Below are 17,015 nucleotides of genomic sequence, written 5' to 3'. Positions count from 1 at the left end.
AGGCACTGAGACACAAGTGACCTCACAACCACAAACTGCAGTCACATGACCAGCACTGGCCTATCAGGCACTGAGACACAAGTGACCTCACAAACACAAACAGCAGCCATGGGCCTAGCACTGGCCTATCAGGGCCTCACACAGAAATGACCTCATAGATTAGGTGTAGGCAATACCTAGGCAGAAGGTAATCTTTTTTGGGGGTAGTAGCAGATACATAATGGTACGTAATGTTTTGCTGCACAATGAGCATTGTGAGGGTATGATGGGGGTCAGGGAGGCTGTTCAGTAGCTGGCTCAGCCTTGGGAGAAGGCAGGGGGAGCTGCAGGTGGCAATAGCTGTGTGGCCATGATGTGGGTAGTGAGGTCAGTAGTGTCTAAGAGAGCTATGCCAGAAAATCACCAGTGTCAAATTAATTCTTTATAAGTAGCTGACAGGCCTGGAGGAGGCACGTGGCTCGGCTGTTGATTCTGAGGTCACTTCTGCTGGAGTACCTGATAGGCCAGCTGCAGGAACAAGGCTTGGCTCTTCCTTGTGAGGTCACTTCTGACTGCTCAACTGCCATGGGGAATATGGTCATGATAGCCATCATTTGGCTCAACCAGTTCCACCCCTAGCGTATCTCTTCCCCAGCAGCTTCTCCTTCTTAGATATTTGGTTCCCTTTGCCCCTAAAAGGTTTGTTGGCTTCATCTTGGAGATTAAGACCATCCCATGGCTGCTTGCTGGTTCCAGATCTTCCTTTCCATCTTCCTGGGCACAGCTGAGTTCAACCTGCTTGTTGTGATGTCTTTCGATTGCTGCGGGGCCATTTGCAACCCATCGCACTGTACCATCTTTATGAAGCTCTGGTTGTGCTCCACACTCATCTTTACCCATTGGGTGATGGCATCTCTATCCTTGCTCAGCCCCGCATCTTATATACCAAGGTACCCTGTGTCCCCGGTAAAGAGACTCTTTCTTCTGTGGCCTCATCCCTTTGATGAGCGCAGCCTGCATGGGCACCAGCTACCTTCAAACATGAGCTTTGTTCCCTTCTCCGCTATGTTGCTGAGCTCCTTCACACTGACCCCTGTGTCTGATGCCTGTGCTAGATGCACTGTCCTGAGAATACCCTCTGGGAAAGCCATAAGAAGCCTTCTTCACCTGCATATCTCACACTGCCATAGTCACTATTGCATATGGTAGCTCCATTTTTGGCTATGTGGGGCCTGAATACAGCAAATCCTGTGCACCAACCAAAGCCTGAGAAAAGGGTTCACCAGAGGGTTACCCCCATGGTGAGCAGAGAAGCTGCTTTGCTGTAAGCTCTCAGCAGCTTTGCAGATTCCTCTAAGAAAGGACATTCAGGAGAAGCATGATTTTAGGTGACATCCAGCAGACTAAGAACACAGTCTGTGGAGAACCTCTGTTTCACTGCTTGAAACCCATCATCTCCTCCTCCTGCCCTTGCACTCTTGAAGCATCCTATTTGTGGAGTCATCTGCTTCTTTCCTTTATATGTCTAAATCCAAATGCAAAGGTGGAGGGAAAAATGTCAGTATTTATTGCCTAGGTTTTTCTTGGGCTTCCTTCTGTTGGGCATGTTCTTTGGTTTGAAAAAGAAATTAGCTACTACATTAATTAAGAGGGTGGAGACAGAAATAGTGAGTTTCATCAACTTCATTAGAGGTGTCTGTGAGTAGCTGGTGCCTGTACTCGTTTTCCCTTGGTCCCTATATAGTCAACAAAGAGAGAGCTGGGTCCTCCCAGACTGTAATTGACAGGTGAAAGAAGTGTTACCAGTCTCTTCCAGACACTCTTCTCTCTCTCTCTCTGCACTGACAAGATGGGAGGAAGCTAACTTGCTCAAATCGAAGTGCCCAACTTCTAAAATATAACCCTGCTTAGTATTTTTTTGTTGTTGTTCCAGACCCTTCCTATTTCAAATAATCAAAAGGACAGCCTTTAAGTTCTTTAAGAGGAGAAGATTTCCCCCTTCCCCTAAAGGGAAAGCAAGGCATTTAGGTCAGGAATTTTAATAACAATGTTTCCTCAATGCTTCTGGAGAAACAGAGAGGAAGAAGATGTGGAAGAAAGCAGGGGATTACAGAAGACATGCTCAGTACTGGCTTGTTTTGAAAGCAACACCCTCACAGAAGTTCCAAGTCAAAAAAGGCAAGTACTGAAAAGTAGAAGGAATAACTTTCAACATGCTTATCTACATGGATGGACTGGCATCTGCAGATAATAGTAAGTATTTTTGCCGGGAGATTAGGTTGGCTTTTGAAACACAGATGTGATGGATGTTTGCAATAGGTCGAAGTGAACAGGGAATTTCCCAGGCATGGCATGAACTAGTTCACAACCTCTTTACAATACTGTGCTCGTGAGAAAGAATCCTTTGTGAGTGGCTGGAAAAGGTAGAAAGAAGACAGTAAAATCTCTGAGGCCTCTCAGTGAAATGTGAAGCAGAGAAATCAGGGTGTGATGAATGGCTGAGAGGAATATTTCTGTCTGTGTTACATAGGAAGCAAGCAAGGGAGCAAAGAAGGAAGGATCTACCCTCCCATCGAGACTGTGAAATTCTCACACTTGCTTCTTCATGCTCCTGTCTCAGCAGGATGTACTGAAATTGGGCATGGGAGCAGGAAATGAAACTGTGGTTGCTGAGTTCACCCTGGAGGGTTTCTCAGGGCTTGATCAAAGACTACAGCCATTTCTCTCCCTGATCCTTCTACTCATATACCTGACAACAGTGACAAGGAACACAACGATTATTTTCCTTGTGTGTGTGGATCACCGCCTGCAAACCCCCATGTACTTTTTCATCAGCAATCTGGCATTCCTGGAAATCTGGTTCACATCCTCCACAACCATCAAACTGTTGGTGATTCTGAGCTCTGGAAGGAGAACAATCCCATTTAGCAGCTGCTTTGCCCAGTCCTATTTCTATTTTGCCCTGGGTTGTACAGAGTTTGCTCTCCTTGTTGTCATGTCCTTTGACCGCTACATTGCCATCTGCCAGCCTTTGCATTATGCTGCCATCATGAAGCAGCAGCTCTGCACCCACGTGGTTGTTGCTACTTGGGTCATAAGCTTCACACTCTCAAGTTACCGCCTGGTCCTGCTCTCAAAGCTGACCTTCTGTGGTCCCAACAAGATCCAGCATTTTTTTTGTGACAACTCCCCCTTATTCAAACTGTCCTGCTCTGACACCAGCCTGCTTTGGAAAGCAGACTCCATTCTGATATCATTTGCATTGCTGGGTTCCTTATGTTTAATCCTGGTGTCCTACGTGCGCATCTTCCACTGTATTCTGCACATGCCATCAGCATCTGGGAGGAAGAAAGCTTTTGCTACATGTTCTTCCCATCTCACTGCCTTAGCCATTATCTATGGAAGCTGCATTGTTCTCTATGCACAGCCCTCAGAAAGGGTTTCCTTGGAGACTAACACAGTTGTAGCTTTGCTGAACACTGTCCTGTACCCCTTCTTAAACCCCTTCATCTACAGTTTCAGAAACAAGACTGTGAAGCTGGCCCTGAAGGAAGCCCTTGGCCGTGCAAAGATTTGGCTTTTCCCCCAGTCATGATGCTTTTCATGACAGCAATTCTAATTATGTATCATGTATTGTATCACACACACATATATATATAGCTATTAAATACAGGTGCCTCAGGAGATTTATTTTCTTGTTGGATTGTAGTGTTGAAAGGAAGGAACGTGAATTGCGAGTCTTGGTTACAGAGGGCTATTGTAAACAAAATCTAAAAAATATTAGTAAAATATTGAACTCACACAGGACTGGGACATAGACTGCCAGTGCATGGTGACACAAGGAAGTTTTCATAAGTCATCTCAGGAAATTTAGCTGAAAACTCTGGGGACAATGTCCAAGGGGTGTTGAGGAAAGCTCAAAACACCTTCTCTCCCTGAATAAGAGAAGACGCTAAGCACGAAAATTAAGCTCAGATATTACAATGGGTTCAGATTCATTGGATTCAAATCCATAATACACTTCTCAGTTTCATTAGTGTGATGAAGACAGCCTCACTGATTTGCCAGTGATAGCATGCAGACTATAGCTTTTTTTATTCACTTTGGAGGGAGATTTCTTTAAAATGCATATTTTCGTAACATACTGTCAGTTTGTCCACTATTAAAAGCCCTGCTTTATCTCCACTGGTGACTCCAGGATGCATTCTCCTGAAGGAAAAAAAAAAAAAAAAGAATGTATTTCTTCTTGGATAATTAGGCATTTTCTACCTTCCTTTTCTTTCCTGAAGGATTATTTCATCATCAAGATTTTTTTCAAATAAACTATGTATGCTTCTATCACACTTTTTTCTTCTTGACCATCAATGAAATTAAATATTCCCCCCTTATTTTACACTTCTGTCTCCATCCATATCTTTACATGGCAAAGGGATAGGCAGAAGCATGTACAAGTGATAAAAGGAAACATCTTTTAGAGAAATAATCAGCACACCGAGATCCCTTTTCTCCTTCTATTTTGCATTCCACAGGGAAAAACAAAGCACAGGGGAAGGGAAAGCACTGCCATTGCTTTACTCCTTTGCAGTTGTTTCTAATCAGCATTTCATTTTGTTAGGGCTTCTGAGGAGCAGATTTACTGTTAACATCTCTTTTAAACTTTGTGTGTGAGTGTCCCATTTCCAAAGGGAATTCTGCAATGTGGAACTCTTTTTAGGAAAACTGGGTCCAGTTCATCTCTGCAGCCCGTCTCCTCACATGGGACCCCAGGGAAGATATGGCATATTGGGTGACCAAAGCTCAGCCCAGCAGAGCACCCGGGCACTCTTGGGCAGCTCAGTCATCTTGCTCTGGGTGGGTCCTTGTGCATCACAGTGAAGGATGTGGTGGCCCTGGGTCTTCCCATCCAGGCCCACAGCTCCACCAGCAACACAGGGTTAGGGGATGCAGGCAGATGACTAGGCTCTGCCTCGGGGTTGAGATAACTGAACAGGGCGTGAGAAACTAGTGGCTATGAGAAATCATTGGACACTGCAGGGAACAGAATGAGACCCTGCCAAGTTCCAGACAGCACGGTGAGGGATGGCTGGATTTCAGCGGTGGTTAAGGGAGAGTTATATGAGAAAAGGACAAGCTTCACACATAACTGGCGTATTGGGGATCCTCCGGGGAGTAGACTCTTGCAGCACCAGCAGTACCGAGGTAACGATATCAGAAGCACCATATGAACCAGAGGTTACCTAGCTAACAGTACCAGAAATATTAAACTTGAGTACATAGGCAGTAAAACTGGCACCAATGAAGAAAAAAGTACTTAGAGATGGGCTGTTTATTTCAAAGGGGATAAAGCTGGAGAAAGGGAGGGATCAAGCTGCATCATGGAAGAAGCAGCATGGGAAAATGGAGGCAGAGGGAATAAAAGGGGCCAGTCATGTGTAAGCAAGCTGCTGGCAGGGACACTTGTCTGGCCAGGCTGTGTACCTGCTCTCTGCAGTGTAGCCTATCATTGTATTAAATCCTTTTCCTAGCTCTTTTCTGGGTGAGCGTGCTCGCTGTTCTGCGTGAGTGCATGTGTGGAAGGCTTGCAGAGGTCAAGGCAGCCAGCTACCAGAGACACCATGCGAGGGTGCGTGTGAGGTCTCCTGCAAGCTCTGAGTCTGATTAGCTGGTGAGCAAGAACAGGACCAGGCCATTTGTATCGTTCATGTTTATGAGTGCTGCTCATGTCTCCGTGGTGCCTCTAAAGGTACTGTGCCCCTGCCGGAGGTGATTCTTTGGTGGTCAACCATGTCTGTACAGAGCGTGTGTTTGCCTCTTGGAAGTACATGCCCAGCCTCGCTGCTGGCAGGACCAGGGAACAGGGAACCGCAGCAGTCTCCCTTCCAGCGGACCAGGAAGGAGGAATCCCTTTATTCAAAAATCCACTGGATCCAGCGTCCTTTAACAGCACAGGCCCTGGAGGTGCTGCAGCCACTTGGTCTTGATGTCGAGGTCCCGCTTCTCCATCACCTTGTGGTTTCCAAAGGGCACGGAGGCTTAGGCTTTGGGGTTGCAGCGTGAAGGACCAGCTTTGGCACACATCTTTCTAGTTCCCCACTATTGATTTAAGCAATACAAATACCGAGATCTTATAAGTGTTTGGGTCAGTGATCCCCTAGAGTCAAAGGGGGTTTTGTTTTGTTTGTTTTGTTTTCTGATCAGACTTTCTGTCTGCCAACCTTTACCATAAAAGTGGCTGGAGTTGGACAGGCAGTGCCATATGATCTACCCTCCATTTCAAAACCACAGAAAGTAGCACTTTTTTTAGTCAATCTAAATAGCAGGGGCAATGACCACTGTTTTGTTGGTGGTCCATAAACAGGACAGTTGTGCTGAGCAAAACTCCATTGTCTGAGGATCTGCTACACATTACTAAACACATCTTCATCATGTCCAAGGGTAAAAAAAGGCTGGGGGATATTTAAGCCAAATAACTATCTCAAATATCTCAAGATCTGTTTCCTCCTTTTGCACAACAAACATTACTCTCACGTTAAGGATGGCAGGAAGGTATTTGGGTCGAGAAACATTTTTGAGCTCTGTCAGGCATTGCACAAACATCTCCATAGCTGCATTATTGCCATTTCTGCCTGCTGCGAGACTGCAGATAACATGGGCACAAGAAGAAGGTGCCCTGGCTGCAAGCTGACGTGCAGATCTGGGCTAGCACAAGGCCCTGGCTGTTAGTCTTTAAATGGTTTGTCCAGGATTTTGTGAGAGAGGTGCCCAGTCTGCATGGAAAAGCAGCACAAATGTAAAAGCTGGGAATGCTTTTTGTATTGGGAAAAGATCTTGAACGTCAGCCAGCACCAGTGTTTCACACCTGTGGTCGAACCCCAGAAACAGGGAAGGGCTGTATTTGCTGTGATGTGTAACACATGCAGGAAACTGGGACAAGTCACGTTTCTCCCCTGGAGGTAGCACTGGAAGTAGCGTGGGATGAAGGAGGGGTGGAAAGGAAAGCGTGGTGAGAAGGGGAGTTCAGGAGGGTCACGAGTCTCGGGGACTTTCTGGGGTTGGCTCCGCCCATGCCGGCTCCATGGTCTCCATGGCGAGGGACAGTCTGCAAAGCACTACTCATCTCTATGGTCACCTGGAGGGGACAGCCCATCTCTATGGTCAGGTGGCTCCTCTGGGCCGGCCTCCAGCACTTCTCTATGCTCTCCCGGCAGAGGGACACTCTGGGATCCCCCCTCCAGCCCCTTTCTTGGGCTCCTGATAGAGACAAAAATTCAAGGCCACCCGCTCATGGCAGATAATGCCAAAGGCTGCGATGGCCCCTGGGTCGTTCGCCCACTTCTGAACAAAAGGCCGCGGCCTCCCGGGGCTCCCGTCATGTGCACGTGCGTCCCCTGGCGCAGGCTCGCCCAGGCCCCGGGGCAGAGCGGGGCCCTGTGGCAGCAGCGCCCCGGCAGCAGCGTTTCCCCGCCGACGCTCCCCTGCAGCACAACTCCCGCAGCCCAGGGCCAGCCCTCCGCCCCGGCCCCGGCCCTGGCCCCGGCCCAGCCCTGGCCCCAGCCCCGGCCCCGGCCCCAGCCCCGGCCCCGGCCGGCAGTAGCCGCCGCAGGCTCTGGCCACACGAGCACACGCCGGGCCGCAGCGTTGCTCCGGGCTCCCTGCGCAGCAGCCGCCAACAACCGCCGCTGCCGCAGCTGCTTCTCCGCGGCCTCGAGAGCGGCACCGCGGCGGGGCCCGGCGGGGGTGGGGCCGGTGGCACCAGGGGCGGTGGCCATGGACACACAGGCCCCGCCCGCAAAGGGCCGGAAGTGCCGCCTCCCTCGGAGCATGTGCACTGGCGCGGAGGAGGGTGGGGGCGGGGCGGGGGCTGCCCGGGCCCTGCGGGGAGGGAGGGGCCGAGAGGCGGCTGGTGCCGCGTGGGGCAGCGTCTCCCGGTGCGGGGCCGCCCGGAGCCTCGAGCCGCAGCGCCGGGAGCTGCCGCGCCGGGGCCAACGGCCGAGGGCCGCGGGCCAAGGGCTGGGCAGAGCGAGCGGCTGTGCGTGCGGGGGCAACCGGAGGTGCCGCGGCCCGGTGTGTGCGAGCAGCTGCTGGGGAAGGCCTGGCCTGGCCTGGGCCGCCTCCGGCCCCGCGGGAGCCCCTGGCTCTTGCACCCTTGTGCTGGCAGCCCCGCGGCTCGGTGCCGGCTGCAGTGGCCGTTTGTCAGCGCTGTCCTGGTGGCGAGGGGAGGGTGTGGGTGGAGCCGGGCTTGTGGCAGCTCCAGGCTGGAGGTGACAGCAGGCGTGGTGGGGCCAGCAGAGGTGCTGCTGGTGCTGCCCGTGGGCAGAGCGGGGTGAAGGCGCTTTCTGAGCTTCCTCGCAGACCTGCTGGTCTCTCCGTGGGCTTCGGAGTCTGGGGCTCTTGCCCAGGCTTGGCAGCTCCTTTCCCTTCCCCCCACGCCAGCAGCAGGGAGCTGGAAGCAGAGGCTCAGGAAGCTCCTTGCCTTCGGTGTCGTCCCTGGCTGGAGCTTCCTGCTGAGAAGCCCCTGGGGAAGTGTCGTGGGGGCGAGCGGGAGCTGTGAGCAGCCCTGCCCCATGCAGCCCCTCTGCCTGGGGAATGACCCTGCGCTGCCAGGGCCGCTCCTTCCCCCAGAGCTTCCGCAGCCCATGTTCACCCTGTTCGTAGTTACTCCTGGATGTCGGCAGGAGAAGATTGGGTTGTGCTTTGTGTGTGCTGGGAGACCGATGCTGGTGAGTTGTGACTGAAGGATCAGCATGAAATGTGTCTCTGGCTAAAAGCTGGACTGGGGGACGCAGGCATTTTTTGTCGCCTTGGGTTTTCCCTTCTGAAATACCAGCAGGTGCTGAATGAGAATGTATTTTGATAGGAATGGATTTGCATTTAAAGTCTACCCCCTCCAATTTTTCTACTCAAATTCAGTAACATATTGACAGCCAATGTCCTCTGTTGTGATAGGAAAGGTGCAATTAAGGATATCAGGTTTGTTCTGGGGCCGTTTTGTACATCTGATACGCCCGACACCTGAGCCGCTGGCCAGCAGAGCACTGGCACAAGAGCACCGTGATGCAGCACTGCCACTTCACCATGGAGCACGAGAGAGTCAGTGCAAGAGGGACAGGGTCTTCAGGCAGTGGCCATGGGGTGGCCTTGGCCCTGGCACAGTGATGCACCCACCATGCTGCCAGCAGCAGCAACCATGCAGATCTGAGCATGCACTTATGCAAGAAGAAATATGTGCTGAGCATTTATGTTTTAACACTGCATTTTGGATACCGTAATGCATATTGCTGTCATGTACCCTGATACTAGTTTATTCATGACTATCCCTTCCCTCATGCGTGTTGCTTCTATCTGAAAGTGCACAAGTGGTGATTTCTCCTGTTTTACTCTCCCTATAGTTCACACCCGTAAAGCTTGGTAGGAAACGTGTTTATGAAAAGTGAGGGCTGGCTGAGCTAAGAAGCGGAGCACAATAAAGACACCTGCCCTGCTCTGTCCTGGTCCTGGAAGTGTTCTGCTCCAGGCTGGGCTGCCCCTTGGAAGGCTTGGTCATCTCAGAAGTGATTATTACAGCAATGTAATCTGTAAATGGATAAGCGTAGGTACCAAATTCCACAAGGATTCAGAATTGTTCCTTTGCGCTGTACAGGTTTTGGAAGGACGTGACTTCTCCTGTGTGTCTGGCACGGCTTGCAAGCATTTCCATGCACAACGTTCTTTCGTCTTCCCACTGCTGTTTGTTCTTGTATCTCTTTTTTTTTCCCCTCTCCCCACTTCTGCTTTCTCACTCTTCACATGCTGCTGAAGCAAAGGAAGGAAACTGGGATGTATGCAGGGGGGAGGCGGGGGAGAGAGAGGGTGCTTGAAAGGAGCAGAAAGCAGGGCTGCCCCCAGGAGACCCCCAGCCTCAGAGACACCCTCGGCGCTTGCAAAGTCCATTGGACAGCCCGCTTCACCCCTCTGTGTCGGCCTGTTGTTTTATTTTTTTCCGAGGGGGCCTGTGGTTGCTTGGGACCGTGCCCGAATTTGCACTGGCTCGAACGGCAGCCTGGGGCCGGAGTTTTGCCGAAATCTCAGACTCGCTGAGTAATAACTCTTCTCCTCCAGCAGCAGAGTTCAAGCCTAACACCGCCAAGCAGCAGGGTGGCCGAATGCAGCCAGAGTCCTGCTTGTGACCGAGACAACTTCTTCTGCCAAGCAGAAAAGCAGCCTCTTCCCTCTGCTCCCCACCTGCCCCGGACCACGACAACGTGTGTCCTGCATGGAGGGGTTGGCTCCTTTTTGCAAAAAAAGCCCAAGCAGGCAAGAGCCTGGGGCTGTATTTGACCCAAGGGGCAGAAAGCAAAAGCCTCCCTGGGCCATGTTGCAAGTGCACAGGCAGAGAGGGCAGGTTCGAGCTCAGCTGGCGCCCGGCGGCATTGCCGGGTGCAGCCGGCTTGTGCTGGCTCCGGGGGAAAAAGGCGCCATCGTCCGGAAAGTCCTCCCTGCCCTGCCGCCATCCCAGTCTAGAAAAGAAAGAGATGTGCCGCTGGCGACAGTGCCAGGGAGCTGGCCGAGAGCCGGGCTGCGTTGCAGGCGATCCACGTGAACCTCCTGCCTTCCCTGCCGGTTTCCTTTTTAGTACCTTCCGGTGCCTTTCCGTGTGCTCCAGGGGCTTCCGGTTGCCTTTCGGGGCCTCTCGGAGGCATCCATCTTTTTTGGGGGGCCTCTCAGAAGCCTCCGTCTGATTTTTCGGTGCCCCTCGGGGCCTCCATCTGGGTTTCATTCTGTGCCACAGGCTGCTGCCTGATTTTTGGTGAGGCCGAGGCCCTTTGAGCACCTTTCAGGGTGCCCCAGGGGCTTCAGAGCCGTTTGGGGGGAGCCCCAGAGCCCCCCAAGTTCCTTCTGTTGCATCCCAGCATGCTCCATCTGCCCTTTGGTGTGTCCCAGGGATGGCTGTGTGCTCACCAGCTCGTTCCCCTGGACCTCTGTGGGCCTTTTGGTGCATCCCAGCAGCTTGCATGTGCCTTTTGGTGCGTCTCTGGTGCCCTTGTGTGTCTCCTGGTGTGGTCCAGGGATCTCTGTCTCCTTTTTGGTGTGTTGCCTGGGGCCTTGGAGCACCTTCGGGGGCTCCTCAGGAGCCTCCGGGCGCCTTTCAGGTGGCTACAGAGACCTCAGTCTGATTTTTGTTGGGTCCTACAGGCTGCTGTCTTTTTTTGGTGCACCCCAGGTGCCTCCAAGCACCTTTTGGGGCACCCCAGAGGCCTCTAAGCACATCTTGGAGTGCTCCAGTGGCCTCCGTGTGTCTATTGGTTTGCTCCAGAGACCTCCACGTGCCTCCAAGAGGCCTCAGTGTGGCTGTGAGTGTGTCCCAGGTACCTCTGTCTCTTTTCTTGCTGAATCCCGGGGGCCACTCTTTGCCTTTTGGGTTGTCCCAGCGGCCTCCATGTGTCTTTCAGCATGTCCATGGTATCTCTGTGTGTCTTCTGGGCTGCCCCGGGGGTCTCCAAGTGCCTTTCAGTGCATCCGAGGGACCTCCGTCTCTTTTTCAGGAAGTCCAAGAGGCCTCCAAACACCTTTTGGGGCACCTGGGGGCCTCTAGGTGACTTTGGGAGCATGCCAGGGGCCTGCAAGCCCCTTTCGGTGCCATCTTGGGGGTATCCGAGCACGTTTGGGTGCACGCCAGCGGCCTCCGAGCGCTGTAGGGCGCATCACACCCAGGCCTGTCCACGCCGAGGTGTCTTCTGCTGCACCCCTGTTCTCCACCCACCGCAGACACGAGGTGCTTCCAAGCCCTCTCCCAAGCCCATCTCCCAGCGTGGCCCCTTTTTTCGGAGCCGCGCGCCCTTCCTGAGGCTCCCGCATAGGTCACTGGCTCAGAGGTGGCTCTTCATGGGTCGCACTTGTGTAATTAGCTAACGAGCAGCCCCCCTTGCCCCCCCAGCCAGCCCCTGGGACACATCGCTGCAGTGAGCTGCAGCAGAGACCAGCCAGGGTGATGTCGGGGCCCTTTGTGACCTCCGTCCCCCCCCCCATTGTGACCCCCATGGTCCGCCACAGTGTTGCCTGGTGCCCCACGGCATCGCCTCAGTGTGTGGGGAGGAGGGCGGCTGGGATCTCCCCAGGGAGCTCCCTCAGCCACCCCACGGCGTGGCCTCATGGCCCCGTGAAGGACCCCCCTTCCCCACTGCTTCTTTGTGTCCCGCCTGGGCCCTGGCCCCAGCATGGAGGAGAGACCCCCCAGTCCCCCAATGGTGGTGTGGGGTGAGGATGAGAAATGTCCCCCCAGCCACCCCAAGGAGGCCTGGGTCAAGGAGGAGGAGCGACCCCCCAGCCACCCCAAGGAGGCTTGGTTTGAGGATGGGGACAGATGCTCCAGCTTCTCCATGAGGACCTGGGTCGAGGAGGAGGAGCAACCCCCCAGCCACCCCATGGAGACTTGGGCTGAGGATGGGGACAGATGCCCCAGCTTCTCCATGAGGACCTGGGTCGAGGAGGAGGACGGACCCCTGAGCTGCTTCGTGGAGGCCTGTGAGGAGGCTGAGCAGAGAGATGTGGTCCTCATGGCCATCGAGGGCATGAAGGACAGGAGTGCCTACAACACCTCAGCAGCAACCCGCGTGCTAGAGGATATGATGGGCTACTGCACCACCAAGCCAGAGCACGTAAGCCTCCAGCCCGCTGGTGACGGTCCCCAAACCCAGGGCTCTCAAGCACAATTTGAGCCTGGCAGGGGTTTCCCTGTGGCAGCATGCTGGTGCCAACGCGGGTCCCTTCCAGCTGCAGCTGACCGTGGCACATATCTACGAGAACCTGCCATGGATCAGTGAGGCCGCAGCCCAGGACATCCTCAAGCCCTTCCTTCTCCTCCTGACATGCCGCTACCCAAGGGAGGTGGTCGTTGGCCTGCTGAGCTGCTCCCCGACCTGTGACAGGTACACTTGGCCTGCTGCCAGCCTGAGGGCAGCAGCCCCAGGGCTGGAGCTGGGCTCCCTGCAGGCCTCCCAGAGCCACCTGGCAAGGGTCTGTGGGATGCCGGGATGCTGACCTGACCCTTTCTCGCTCGGGTTCCCAGCATTGCTGCGGCCATGTGGGAGGTGATGGTCTCCCAGTCGTCGGCAGCTGAGAAGGTGCTGGAGGAGCTGCTCTGTGTGCTGCAGGAGCGGCCCCTCTGCAAGCCGGGCACCACCGTGCGGGACCTCACCTGCGTCCTGCCCCTGACCGTGAGTGGCCCCACAGGCTCGCTGGGCGAGGGAGGCCTCCCCGTGCACGCAGCTGTGGCACTGGCGAGGGCTGCCATTGCCGTCTTTGCAGGCGACCCGGGTGCTGAACATCGTCCTCCTGCAGCACACCTGCAAGCAGGAGGTGAAGGCACTCTTCCCCCGCCTCTACGTGGCCCTCCTCTTCCAGATGTCCTTTACCCTCGTCCATGCGCAAGAGGACATCCCCACCTTCAGCCACGAGGGCAAACTCATGCCTCCCAGGCCTGTCAGGTACCCTATCGCCCTGGTGCAGCCCCTGCACCATGCTGGAGCATGGGGTGACCAAGCAGCGCTCTTCTCCCCGAGCAGGACGGCGGTGCAAGCCATGCAGGCGCTGCTGTGCTGCAGCGGCTACAGGGAGCAGGTCACTGCCATGCAGCGGCGGGGGGGCTGGGAGATGGTCAGCCGGGCCGAGACCCACCTCACGGGGGTTGCCTTGCTGGCCAGGTAAGCCCCCTGCCCTCCTTGGCCCCACATCCCACCCTGGGGGTCCCATGGGGTCCCGGTGCAGTTTGCCCACCTCACTTGGCCACCGCGGTGCCTCTCCCATCCATTGCCAGGCAGGTGCAGGGGAACCCTCTGGGCGAGCGTGCTGAGATCGTCCTGAACCTGATCCTGGCCCTGAGGGGCAAGAACAAATGCCAGGAGATCCCCTCTATGGCTTTCTTCATCGAGGTAGGATGCGGGGTGCTGGCATGAGTGGGAAGGGGTGGCTGGTGGCGGCAGAACTAGGGCTCTGCTGGTGCCTCTGCTAGTCCCCAGGTGTCACCTGTGTTTCAAGCACCCTCTGTGCTGGCCCTCAGCACTCCACGTGCTCTGAAGAACGGCCAGAGGGCTCCAGATGGAGGACTAGGGGCTGGGGACGTGGGGATGGTGATGAGGGGACAGGGCTGGGGTGGAGGGGTGGTGGACAGGGGGACAATGAGGAGGGGATTCAGATGGGGCTGGAGGTGAGGGTCTGCGGCCCAGGCTGGGGCCATGGGGCCATGGCCAGGGCTGGGGGATGAGGATGAGGACAAGGACTAGGGTCTGGGTCTGGGGCCGAGCGGGAGGTGGCAGTGGGAATGCCATGCCACGTGCCGAGGTCCTGGTCCTAGGTGTGGCCACCGGTCCATGTGCCACCCTGGCCCTGTGCCGTTGCAGCTGCTGCAGTGCCCTGATCTGTGCGCGGCAGCCGAGGAGATGGCGCTGAGCCTGTGCCGGGCGCGGCTGGGCAATGAGTGCCAGGTCATGCGCTGGCTGGCGCTCCGTGGCCTCCTCTTCCTCTCCGAGAGACCCGCCACGGTGAGCGAGCGCTTGCCACCGGTGCCTGTGTCCAGAGCATTTCCACCATCAGTGGTCTGAGGAAAATGCTGCATGTCTCCCTGCAGGCAAGGAAGATGCAGAAGTTGATCCTGCCCGTGGTGGAGCAGCTGCAGGACGCTGACGGGGAGATGAATGCCACGGCGCTGGCGGTGCTGCACAATGTGTTGCGCCACGCTGACCCACGGCAAAGCGGCCACCTCATGGTGCATCTGGCCCATGACCTCCTGTACCTCTTCCCCAACGTGAGGATGGTGGCAGGGAGCCGGTAGGGGGCCCGTTTTGGTTCCCCCCCGCCACCACCACTGCTGAGGTTGCCATCCTTGCCCCAGCAGGAGGTCGGTGTGGTGCGGGAGCTGGCCATGTGGCTCTTCAGGGAGCTGCTGGGCCAGGCAGTAGGCAGGGAGAGGCAGCAGATGAAGCAGCTGGCGCACCTGGGGCTGCTGCCCCTCTTCCTCCATCTCAGTGACCCACGCCCCGGCGCGGCACAGGTACAGGGCACCGTGGCGGACCATACGGCCGACCGGGGGACACTGTGGGCAGCGGCCGGGGGCCATCCCTGGCCTGGCCATGGTGCCATCACCTGTCTCCTCGCTCCTCCCCAGGCTGCCCAGGCAGCCCTCGTGGATGCCGCAAAGCTCCTCGGCTGGAGGCAGCTCCGGAAGCTGGCCGAGACAGCGCAGATCTGGCGCATTGGCGTGTACCTGGTGAGGAGGCCCCAGCAGTGCCAGGCCTGTCCTGGAGGTGCTGGCCCCTGTCCCGATGTGGCCAGCACCTCTTCTGGGAGCCAGCCCCTGTCCTGGAGGTGCCAACCCATGTCCTGGAGGTTGTTCCTCTCTTAGCAGTGCCAGCCCCTGTCCTGGAGGTGCCAACCCATGTCCTGGAGGTGCCAGCCATTGTCCCTTCTGTGCCAGCACCTTTTCCATCAGTGACAACACCTGTCCCAGCTGGACCAGCCCCATCCCGGTTGTGCCCGCGCCTCTCCTGGGAGGGGGGATGGCCCCAGTGTTGCCAACGCCTGTCCTAGAGAGGGGCCGGGTGTCCCATGGAAGAGAGCAGGCCCAGCGGTGCCAACACCTCTACCGGGGGTCTCTGCAGGTGCAGAAGGCCGGGCCGATGGCCAGCGAATACGTGCACTGCAGCAGCCGGTACCTGGAGGATCCACGGACCCCGCTGCGCGAGCAGGCCGCATACTTCGTCGGTGAGACCCCCCAGGTGCCCGTGACCCTCTCCTCGGCCCGAGATCCTTCTCAGCCTGCACAGCCCTCTCCTCAGTGTGTGTGACCCTCTCCCCAGCACTGGGTCCCTCTCCCCAGACCCCACTCCTGAATGCCTGGCTCCCTCTCCCCGGCACATGGGACCCTCTTCCCAGTCCCTAGGTCCTTCTCCATAACGCCTGGCTCCTTCCCCCCAGCCCCCATGTCCCTCTTCCAAGTGCCCACATCCCTCTCCTCAATGTCTGGGACCCTCTCCCCAGCACCAGGTCCCTCTCCCAAGCCCCTGCATCCCCCTCCCCACCTCCTGGCACCCACTCCTGAATGCCTGGATCCCTCTCCCCAACACCTGGCATCCTCTTCCCAGTCCCTAGGTGCTTCTCCATAACGCCTGGCTCCTTCTCCCCAGACCCCAAGTCCCTCTCCTCAGTGCCAGGTCCCTCTCCCCAGCCCCAAATCCCTCTCCCCTGGCTTGGGTCTCGCATTGTGATGGGCTGTGTGCACCTAGGGCTCGCTGGGCGGCTTCTGGACTGGTGTGGGGAGAAGCTGGAGGAGATGTGCAGCCGTGCGTAGGGTGCGCGGGGTTGGCTGGGCTTGGTGGGAGGAGGCCGTGCCTGGAGACAGAGGGAATTTCTGGGGCATTCGAGAAGGTCCAATGTTTTGGGGCAGGCAGAGAGAGCCCATGCCCTGCGCAAGGCCGGAGGGCTCTTGCAGACCTTCCTGAAGGGAATTTGGGGGACATTTGGGCTATCACTGAGCCCACACAGATCCCCTCGTGCCCTGCTCCCCCTTGGCCCTCTCTTGAGGAAGGGCCTGGGGTCTCCACTCATACAGGGCTCGATCACCACTCTCCTTCCTCCCACCACAGTCCTTCAGCGCTTGGAGAATGACAGCAGCCCCACGGTCCGCTTCATGGGGACGTACACGCTCTTCGTCCTCCGAGACCCCAGGAGAGCATCCCCGGCAGGCTTCACCATGCGAGCTTTGTGCGCCCGCCTGCGGAGAGCCTGGCAGCGGTGGCGCTCAGGCCCAGGGGCCGGCGCAGCCTGAGCACCTCTGAATTCGGCATTCCCAAATCGCCAGTCCGCCCCCTGCGCCGAGCACGTTCAGCAAAGCAGGTGGCTCCGGGCCACATCCCATTGGACTTGCACAAGGGTGAAGACGCCACAACCTGCCTGGGAAATCCTGTTTCTGTGTTTGCCCGTGCCCCTATTAAAAACGGCTTTTTCTTGTGTTCACCTGGAAGGCTGGGGCAGCTGGGACTGGTGGGGGCTGCAGGGTGAGGGCG

At 56.2% G+C, this 17,015-nt stretch overlaps 3 protein-coding genes across 3 annotated transcripts in view; 2 read left to right on the top strand and 1 right to left on the bottom strand.

The window, feature by feature from the left end:
- LOC136993818 (uncharacterized) overlaps positions 1 to 17,015 on the bottom strand; it is a 487,107-nt gene that overhangs the window by 426,125 nt on the left and 43,967 nt on the right. The gene's annotated exons all lie outside the window — the stretch shown is intronic.
- On the top strand, positions 2,585 to 3,574 carry LOC136993820 (olfactory receptor 6F1-like). The gene has a single exon (XM_067308766.1). It carries the CDS (start codon positions 2,585 to 2,587, stop codon positions 3,572 to 3,574), a length of 990 nt encoding a protein of 329 aa, XP_067164867.1.
- LOC136993793 (maestro heat-like repeat-containing protein family member 7) lies at positions 12,174 to 15,797 on the top strand. Its single transcript, XM_067308740.1, has 10 exons — positions 12,174 to 12,614; positions 12,700 to 12,849; positions 13,062 to 13,172; positions 13,264 to 13,658; positions 13,772 to 13,886; positions 14,355 to 14,495; positions 14,582 to 14,758; positions 14,849 to 15,004; positions 15,119 to 15,220; positions 15,612 to 15,797. The coding sequence occupies exons 1-10, from the start codon at positions 12,174 to 12,176 to the stop codon at positions 15,795 to 15,797; spliced, it is 1,974 nt and encodes a 657-aa protein (XP_067164841.1).

This window comes from Apteryx mantelli, chromosome 20, assembly GCF_036417845.1.
Source record: "Apteryx mantelli isolate bAptMan1 chromosome 20, bAptMan1.hap1, whole genome shotgun sequence".
Lineage (NCBI taxonomy): Eukaryota > Metazoa > Chordata > Aves > Apterygiformes > Apterygidae > Apteryx > Apteryx mantelli.
The sequence above is the reverse complement of the archived record's forward strand: the minus strand, read 5'-3'. Positions and strand labels throughout refer to the sequence as shown.

Bases quoted from the DNA above. Each gene is read 5' to 3' on its own strand.
- LOC136993820 (XM_067308766.1), top strand. From the start codon at position 2,585: ATGCTCCTGTCTCAGCAGGATGTACTGAAATTGGGCATGGGAGCAGGA.
- LOC136993793 (XM_067308740.1), top strand. From the start codon at position 12,174: ATGGAGGAGAGACCCCCCAGTCCCCCAATGGTGGTGTGGGGTGAGGAT. The intron at 12,615-12,699 runs GTAAGCCTCCAG...TCCCTGTGGCAG, and splicing joins GCACCACCAAGCCAGAGCAC to CATGCTGGTGCCAACGCGGG. The intron at 14,759-14,848 runs GTGAGGATGGTG...TTGCCCCAGCAG, and splicing joins TCCTGTACCTCTTCCCCAAC to GAGGTCGGTGTGGTGCGGGA.